The following is a 10051-nucleotide window of genomic DNA, read 5'->3' as shown; positions in this document are numbered from 1 at the left end:
TTTTTTTTATTAATGTCTGTTTTTTTTTCTCTCTGTTCCCCTTTAATTTATAGATGAGGTTTTTTGACCGTTCGGTTTTTTGCCTCGTGTTAACTTAATTTGTTTTTTTTTTTTAATTTTTTTACTTAATAAATTCCCCTTAATTTAAATTAACCACCATATTTTTTTTGCGTGTTCCATCTTCAATGGACTCGTGTATTTTATTTTTTTCCTTTCAAAAATCATCTCCCCTTAGTTTATAAGGTATGGGCAACGGTATAATGTCATCCCTCATTAATATGGTTTGTGACAACTGTCACGAGGTTTTGGTGTATATCTACTATCAACGACTCAACGGACATCAACTTTAATATTTATTAATTACATATTTTTTCTAATTGTTTTAATATACAAAAGTTAATTTTTTAAAAATCCTACTGTAGTCCGCCAATACACTGTCTCGCCCAGTAGGTTGGCGACCCTTTTCTTATAATTTTGTAAAATGCCATGAAAGTTACAAATTTTTCGTTGCGGCCAATTAGTTTGATTTTTTTTTTTATATTTGTAAACTTTCAAGTATAAATGCTTATAGTTAATTTTTTATTCTTTGTTATCTGTATCACGTTCATGGCAAGGTTTTAGTCTTTCTACATGTACTGTGTCAATGACTTCTTGACCATTTAGAATTAAAGCTACTTTATAATTTACATCAGTTTTCTTTTCTATTATTTTAAAAGGTCCCTTGTATTTTATTTATAAGCTAACTTTTTTGAATTACCTAGTGTTTGAAAATTAAACTTGACAAAGACTTTTTGTCCAGGTAAATAATTTGTAGTTTTATGAGTCTTATCGTAGTATTGTTTTTGTTTGTTTTGTTCTATTTCTACTAATTTAGGAATTTCATCTCTTATAGATTGTAACTGTTTTAAGGACTCTAGCCTGTTAAAGTACAATTCTTAGGTCCAAATTTTATTATCTAACGGCTGAGTAGCTTCTACTCCAAACATAAGATAATATGGTGAATATCCCAACCTTGAGTGTGGATATTGTTATAAGTGTTATTCGCAAACACTACCATTTTATAATATAATGCCCAATTCTTTTGGTTGTTATTTACATAGTGCGTTAAACTATTACATATTATTTTATTCATCAACTCTCTACTCCCATTACTTTGGGGGTGGTATGCTGAACTAAAACTTTGTTTTATTCCTAGTTTCTCATACACTAATTCTACTTCCTTATTTCTAAATAGAGTCCCTCTGTCGTTAACAAAAATGGAGAAGGTACCATAAGATGTTATTATATCCATTAAAAAGTCTATTATGGCTGCTCCATCGGCATTAACTATTGCCTTTGCAAAAGCCATTTTTGTCTAACTGCAAGTCGCTACGATCAAATATTTTTTCCCTTTAAATATAGGTAACGAACCTAGATAATCGAAGCAAAGACGAAAAATAGGTTTTGTTGATTCTAACTGAATAGGTTGTAATAGTCCGGGTTTTTTACCTGTAGGGTTTTTAATAAGCTGACAAGACATACAAGATTTAATGAAATTAGTTGTGTCCTGTATCATATTCGGCCAGTCATATTTAGTTTTTAATCGGAGTAAGGTTTTACTAATGCCGGAAATGTCCGGAAAGAACTGACTTGTGATACGATTTTAATACAACATTGACTTAAGTTTTTAAGTAAATGTTGTCATTATTAACGTTTAACTATATTAAACTACAGCTGACATTTCGAGTTCGGTTGTTGAGAAATTTTTCTCACCACCTTTGAGTTTGCGCGATGCGAAAGCTATTGGGTGCCTTTTACTATTGGGGCCTTCTCTTGTTCTAATTTTCCCGAGATCCTTCTAAAGATGCGTCTGTCGTTACAAATACAGGAAAATCATCGTTAAAATTAGCTAGTACTGGTGTTGTAATTATAGCTTGTTTTAAAATATCAAAAGCCTCCTGGTGGTTATCCTCCCAAACAAATTTTTTATCTTCTTTTGTTAAGTCCGTTAATGGACTGGCAATTTTTGCGAAGTGTTTAATGAATTTCCTTTAATAGCTCGTCAAACTGACAAAAGCTCTGACATCTTTTGTTTTATGTGATACCAGAAATTTTTTTATTACTTCAATATTTTTCTTTAACGGCGTAATACCTCTTTCAGAAATTTTGTGTCCTAGTAACTCTATTTCTGAACTAAAAAATGAACATTTATTTGTTTTAAGTTTAAAGTTTGCCTTGTCAAGCCTAACAAGAACTTGTTCTAATCTTGACAAAGCTTCTTCAAAATCTCCACCAAAACAACATATATCATCTAAGTAAACAATTATCGATCTTTAAAGGTAATCACTAAAAACATTATTTATTATTCTTTGAAAAATTGGGTCTGAATTTTTAAAACCTTCGGGAATTCTTTTGAATTGATAAAGTCCGAAATCTGTAATAAAACCAGTTTTATACCTGTCTTTTTATTTTATAAGACACTGAAAATAACTTTGTTGTAAGTTAAAGTTAGAAAATATTTAGCTCCCTCAAGACTCCTAAAAAGATCTTGTGACCTCAGAATTGGGTATTTATCACTAATATCTTGTTCATTTAATTTTCAATAGTCTACTATAAATCTATATCCTCCCGTATTTCCTTTTGGTGTTAAAAATACAGACGCCGCGTAATTACTTCTGCTCGGCTCAATAATATCAGATTTTATCATGTATATACATGATTTTATCATATAACATATNCGGCTCAATAATATCAGATTTTATCATTTCGTCAAATGGAGTTTTTAATTTTTCTCCTTGAGAAAAGGACACACGATATGGCGGTTGAAAAATTGGTTTGTCCGATTTTAACCTTATTTTGCAAGGTTTAACATTAGCGCAGCCTATTTTAAGTAGATCTGATGTAAATAAATGTTTAAAACTCTTAATTAATTGTTTTGCTTGTTCGCGCTGAAAACGATTTGAATGGTTAGATATTTTAAACATTGTACCCTGATCGTCTCTCGCGTCGTCGTCTAAACCGATACCGTTTGTATTTAAAATGTTATAATTCTTAAATGCTGACGTAATTTCTCTTTCATTCGCGAGTAATTCTCCCATAATAAAAACCTTCATGTATAGTACTATGTAGATTTGAAAAATTGGAAACAGTGACCTCATTCACTTTTTGTAATATTTTAGTTTCTAGTGTCAAGCCTTTCTGCCTACCTAAGCGTTCCGATGGTTTTATTACAGCCAAATCTGTTTTATTTTCTCGCGTCACATTAATCTTTACTTGCCTTCTAGTTTTAGGTGCTATTGTTACATTATGAGAAGAAATTAGTTTGTTTGTACACTTTTCCTTAAGATTAAGACTAGCTATACACTCTGAATTTTTATTTTCATTAATATTACATATTTTATTGTAATTATACTAAATTTCGTCCATTTTAACTGAATAATTTTGTTTACTAAATTCTATTTCTTTAGTTTTAAAATTAATAATTAATTGATTGTCAATATTAAAATCGTTACCCAATAATAATTTACAATTACACATGCATTAATGAAATATGAATAATTATTTATTTTTAGTTCTAAGTCTATTCTTCCAAGATGTTCTAACTCCGTATTATCAGCTCCTGTAATAATTACTCTATCTTTAGGTTTAATAAGTTTTACATCATCAATTAATGTTAAATCAACACACGAAATATTAGAACCTGTATCTAAAATTGCAACCTTTTAAAACCATTGAATTTGACTTCCATTGACAAAACTCTACGTTTTCTTTCGGCTTCTAATTTTTTATTGAGGTATAGGATATCGCTGACTTCCTTTTTTTTTCACTAATTTATTTTTTTATTCTATAAATTTCTTCATTACTTGGTTCTCTACTACCGTAATTCTTTCTAGGATATGGGTTTTTGTCTCTATAATTAGGTCTATAATCTGTGTATTCTCTATTTCACTCATAACACTTGTCTCTGTTATACTTACTGTAGCTATTACTTCTACGATCTTCATATATACTGATCTGTTAGAATTATTACCTACAACTTGAATATTTTTTATCTCATCGCTAAGTTGTTCTATTTCTCTTTTACAGTCCCTATCTCTTCTCTCTAACTGTCTCCGTAAATCTTGAACCTAAAGTTTTCTTTTGAAAATTTATCTAGTTGAGATATCTGTCTTCTTATAATGTCTGTGTACTCACTGATACCAGTAGTCCTCTATTATTTATTCTAAACTGCGTTAACTTAAACATTTATCTTCGATGAGAAGCTGAGAAGGTATTGGTTTTACATGATGTTTTTTTTTTGTCTGTTACCACTTTTTCTCAGCTCTCACCGAACGGAATTTCTTTCAACGATACGTCAAAAGATCACAAATCGTATCTAGTCGAAGACATTAGACTCAAAAGTTGATAAAATTTCCCTCGTTCGCCGTAAATGGAAGAAACCTACAAAATAATTACAAATTTAAAATTCGCTAATTTTCAAAATGTTTAAAAATATTTTTATTAAGAACTGCCATAACTTTTTTAAAAATGAACATGTCAATATAAATTTTTTTTATAGTTGCTTGATGTCTTTACCTATCATTTGGTATATTTTTTTCATATATTTAACCCTTTACCAGCCCACATGGAGGATTTAAAATGACAACTTTTTCAACTTAATTTTTGAAAAAGTTCCGTAAAGTCTGACACTTTTATTTATATCTTAATGTAATGTACTTTATTATGAAAAAAAAATTTGACCTTTAAACTTTTCTTCGTGGTGAAAATGGCTACCAAATGCTATTTTTGTGAGAAATTTCTCGATTTTATATTTTACAGTTATTACTTTAAATGCTATAACTTTTTAAAAAATGTATGGATCAATACAATTTTTTTATGAGGAGTAGTATTTATATACATCATTAATTCGACCTACTTTTATTTTAATCAGACTATTTCCTTATATATGGTGGTGTTCAACTCTGAAAAATGCATATAGAAAGTAGAACTTTTTCAACTTAACTTTTGAAAGTCTTCCGGAAGGTCTGACACTTTTATATATATCTTAAATTAAAGCTTATGTAATATGCTCTATTATGGAAAGAAAAAATGTCGGACTATATTTTATCAACATGGTGAAAACAGACATCAAAGTTCATAAAAAATTACGATTTTTGTAAAATAATTCTTTTTTATATTTTTAACTTAATAATGCTATAACTTTTTGAAAAATGTATGAATCAGTAATTTTTTTTTTTATAGATGCTTGATGTCTTTACCTATCATTTGGTATATTTTTTTTATAAATCTGACCCTTTATCTGCCTACAGGGGGAGATTTAAAATGACAACTTTTTCACAAAAAATTTACTTTTACACTTAACTTTTGAAAGCGTTGCGAAAAGTCTGACACTTTTATATATATCTTAAATTAAAGCTAATGTACTTTATTATGGAAAAAAAAATTTCTGACTTTATTTTGTTTTTATGGTGAAGATTTCATATTTTACATTTTTAACTTTATAATGCTATAACTTATTGAAAAGTGTATAGATCAAAACATTTTTTTTATGAGAAATAATATTTTTTAATAATCCCTTTTTCATTCAGGATATTAATGAGGAAATAGCAGATTATGTAGCTTTTGAAATAATTCATCAATATATTAAAATCAAACACTATCTAAAAATTTGCATCGAAGCGTTTTTTTTTATAGTGATTTTAATCACTGTCAGATATTATTATACTTGATCCAACTATGCACGTCACCACTGAGCCGCGACTCCCTTGTGCTGGGTCGGGTTTTAAATTTTTCAAACCCTAAAAATAATCTGGTTTCATCAACCAAGATCGGTTATTAGACTCCATACTTGTAATATTTGAATTTATTGTTTCTATGCAATTAGTTATTGAAATTAAATCTAGAATTTTTCCCTCTGTTAAGTTATTACGATTACCCGGTGTTTGTTCTTCTTTACAGGTTCTATTTAAATCCTCTATATCTTCATCAAAATGTTCTTTATCCGAATTTTCTAATTTATTTTGATCACCCGATGAAGCGTTTTTAATATTATTATAAAAATTATCTGGTTTTGTAATATCGCTTGTATTCGGGTATGAATGATATTTTTTGTATAATTATAAAATAGTAATTAAAAAAATTAAAACTTAGATCTTTTAAAAATGTGTAAGTGGTTATTTGTTTTTGTGGTCAGTTCATTAAATTTCAATTGTGATATTCTGTCGTCTAAAATATTAACGAGTTCCTGGTCAGAAAATATTATGTCAAAAACAAATGTATCTAGTTCTGAACTAGTATTCTCTCCTAAAATTTCTTTTAATTTCTCCTCTATGTCCTCAATATTACTAATATTATAGACATGAGAAAGTATACAAATACACGCAACAATTTTTTTTTCTCTAGAGAGATTTTTATATTACTAAATTTAATAACTAAATAAAATTATTATATATAAATATATTTTGCACTAACCTTTGGTCTTCCGGCTAAATTTTTCAAGTAATCCTTGTATTGTAGTGATTGACGGATCAACTTATTGACGCAAAATTACACGCACACACAAATTTCGATAACACGAAAAAAGAAAAACTTCGAGGGGTCGTGTCGGTACGAACATCGAGTTGATCTCCAATTTTATGTCGTACGTTGGTAGTGCCCCAACGTATACACAAAAGTTTTACACAAATTAATTATTGTTTTATATACAGAGTGGCCCACCACTCACTGACAACTTAAATAACTTTTGATCCAGTTAATATTTTTAGCTGATTTTTTTTTTAAATAATAGTTAGACGTTAGGTCTATAGCTATATCTCAATAATTAATTTTTTTACATTTTATTAAAAATATTAATTATTTTAAAATTTTAAATAAAAAGTAAAAAAAAAACTAAGATAGCTATTTTGTAGAGTAGAATTTAAGAAAAATTTTAGTAAAAAAGTATCTTATTAATATTCAGTAGTAAATATTCTGTAGCGTTTTGAAGTTTGTAAAAATTTGAATTTTCATGTACTATTTTACGGTNGAATCAAACAATATTTTCCTTATAAAAAATTAAAAATTTTCAATAGTTACTGAGTAAACGAGTGTCTTATCCTTAATGAATCACTCTGTATATCGACGACGAGCTCTTCTCGTGTCTTCCCGTTGGATAAACTGATCAGACCCAATCCCTCAAATTAGTGAACTACCAAAGGCGTAGAGTTTAGACCCGTCAGCACAGTTTAGCTCAAAAGTATTAGACTGAAAAGTGGCTCTTTGTCAGCCTCCAGCACAACTACCTTTTTACTATACCCACTAAAGGACGGTTATGTCCAAAAACTAGCCAGCTTTTACACTTATTATTAAGAATGACTAAAGGACCAGTAGTCTAACCTTGACTCTAGCCGCACACACACACACACACAATTCTAAGAGCACGGCGAATATAAAATATTTGCGCTAAGTCCAGGTTTTTATATAGCTATTTTATTTAAAAAACGTATTAAACATAAAGTCAAAAAGGTAATATCAAAATGTAACACAAAACAAAATTAAATCGTACAAAGACACTCGCGTCCAACTTCTTGACATGTAACTCGACGTTTCTTCGACAAAACGTCCAGTCTCGTCCAGCCCCCGTCCCCCTATACTTTTCATGTTTCCCTTTTATAATCGTTTTTCCACCATTATTAATTTGCATACCCTGCATTTCCCATTTATATGGAATTATTATATTGCTTAAGAGTTCCAAAATTGCTTACTACTATTGTAAAGCTTATATTATACTAAAATCGACATATTTCAATACTTCCTCAGCTAATAACTACACTACCCTATGTTACAAAAAGAAAATATAACTTACTGGTAAATTATTTAAAATTAAACCTTATATTAAAGGTGTAATTAAAAATCATGTAGCTGTATTTCTTAATAGTATTTATTTTTTGTTAAGCTTGAAACTGCTAGTAAAATGTCTCAATTAAAGATATTAGATGATATAATACACTAATATGTACACAACAATAAATATATGAATTAAATTTTTTTTAATAATAAAAATTATATTTATTCTTATTATATTTTCAGGATGACTTGAAATTAAGCTTAACCCATATTAATAAGGAGCTAGAAAAAAAAGATGCTGTAATAAAAGAAATGGAAATAGATACTAAATTTAAAGAAAATCAAATTAAAACTTTGAGAGAAGACCAAAAAATTTTAGAAAATAGAATAGATAGATTAGTTAAAAATGAAATATTTAATCAAAATTACATTGAAACACTTACCAATACAATACAGGAAAACCAATCTAGCCAACAAAAGAAGCAACTAGAAGTTAGTATTTTTTAAAAATAAATAATATGTTTTACAATAATTGAATATTAATATTTTTTTAATTATTCTTAAATGCATTGTATTACAATTTATATATTATGTATATTTATAGTATAATTTATATATAAATATTTTTTTACTAATATGTTCAACATATTATATATTAACAATAGAAGATAAAAATATTGAGGTATACAGAAAATTGTTATTTGTATCTTCTTGCACTAATTATTTTACATTAACTTTAGATCACTAAATTAAATGATTTGAACAACTATCTTAAAAATGTGCTTTCAACAAATGCATCCGAATTGGATGAAAAAGAAGACATTTATCAAAATATAATAAAAAGCTTAGATTCAAAAAATGTAAAACTCAATGAAGAAAATATTAGCTTACAGGTAAATTTTTTAAAATTAAACCTTATATATAAGTATAATTAAAAATCATGTAGCTGTATTTCTTAATAGTATTTATTTATTTGTTAAGCTTGAAACTGCAAGTAAAATGTCTGAAATGAAGATATTAAAAGATAAAATACATGACTTTCAGTCTAAAGAACAGGTATAATGTTTATCAGTAAACACCTATCTTCACTACATATAGGGATGGCAAATATTGACACAATATCGATATTAAACAGTATTATATTTTGTTTATAGCTTTTCAAATATTATTTATAGAGCTCGGTTTAATATTGAGATATCAGTATTGCTAACAAAAATATCAATATTTAAGGAGAAACTATTTTAATCCTATATCATTTACACCATTATAACATGTTGGTTAGAAAAATTTAAAATCATATTTTTTAATGAACATTAATAATAGGAATTTTAATAATAATAATAATAAATTTTTACCTATTCAAAACGCACTTACAATGTGCAATTTTTATAGGATTTTTAAGTCTGGGTGTTAGGTCCGACTGTAGTTATCAACATATACGTGGACGGTCGTTGACCACCACTTTTAATTAAGTCTGTCGGCGACGTGCCTGCTTAGCATAGAGTTGTAATTTAAACGAATAAAAATTGATCTGTTAACTTTTATAGTGTTACTTAAAATTTAAAAATAATAAAACCCCAAAAATCTGTTCAACTAGAAAAATGACCTACAGTCCACAACATGGTCCTTCGGACACGGATTTTTGGTTAATAATTAACGAAAAATTTTAATTTTAAGTGCAAAAATAATAAATACGTAAAATAGTGCAACGTGCCATTTGGATTACCAAAAGTTTACCCTTTCAAGAAAATGGATAAAATTCAAAAAGCCAGTCGCAAGGTAGAAAAATTTAAATATATTATTTTTATTAATAAATTTATTCCAAAATTTCCTAAAAGAAATAAAAGAATATATTGTAAGTTTTTAAATAGTATTGTAAGGTCATTTTTTTATATTGATTTTTACCCGGTTAATAGTTATGTTTATTAGGTGAGAATAGTAATAAATCGGCGCGTATACTTTACGCGGAAAGTATATATATTTATAGGTGCGTTTAAAAGGTTATTATAACACCTCGTATGTGGGGATAGGATACTGTAGTTAATTATAATAACAGAGTAGAAGTTACATTGCTGAATATCAGCTGTTAATAGTATTAAACTTCACAGCGCGTTCTCACTTACCTTCGACATGAGGGAAACGAGCATTACTCTTGCGCAGCGCAGAGGACAATTAAAAACATCTTTAGTAAAATTCGAAAAATATTTGAGTAGCGGAAAGGTCTCAATAGAGCAAATACCATTTCGGA

General features: G+C 28.0%; 1 protein-coding gene across 4 annotated transcripts in view; it reads left to right on the top strand.

Annotated features, from left to right (window-relative positions):
- LOC126909037 (uncharacterized) overlaps positions 1-9475 on the top strand; it is a 25479-nt gene extending 16004 nt beyond the window's left edge. For all 4 annotated transcript variants that reach the window (XM_050691396.1, XM_050691397.1, XM_050691394.1 and 1 more), the window contains 4 exons: positions 8047-8295; positions 8544-8696; positions 8785-8859; positions 9401-9475. In XM_050691396.1, the coding sequence (XP_050547353.1) occupies positions 8047-8295; positions 8544-8696; positions 8785-8859; positions 9401-9460 (537 nt within the window). In that variant the 3' untranslated portion in view covers positions 9461-9475. The remainder of the gene's footprint in view (positions 1-8046; positions 8296-8543; positions 8697-8784; positions 8860-9400) is intronic.
- Positions 9476-10051: the final 576 nt, after the last annotated feature.

Source organism: Daktulosphaira vitifoliae, unplaced genomic scaffold (assembly GCF_025091365.1).
Source record: "Daktulosphaira vitifoliae isolate Bord-2020 unplaced genomic scaffold, ASM2509136v1 Scaffold_84, whole genome shotgun sequence".
In the NCBI taxonomy this organism is placed as follows: Eukaryota; Metazoa; Arthropoda; class Insecta; order Hemiptera; family Phylloxeridae; genus Daktulosphaira; species Daktulosphaira vitifoliae.
This window is presented reverse-complemented; position numbering and strand designations above follow the sequence as displayed.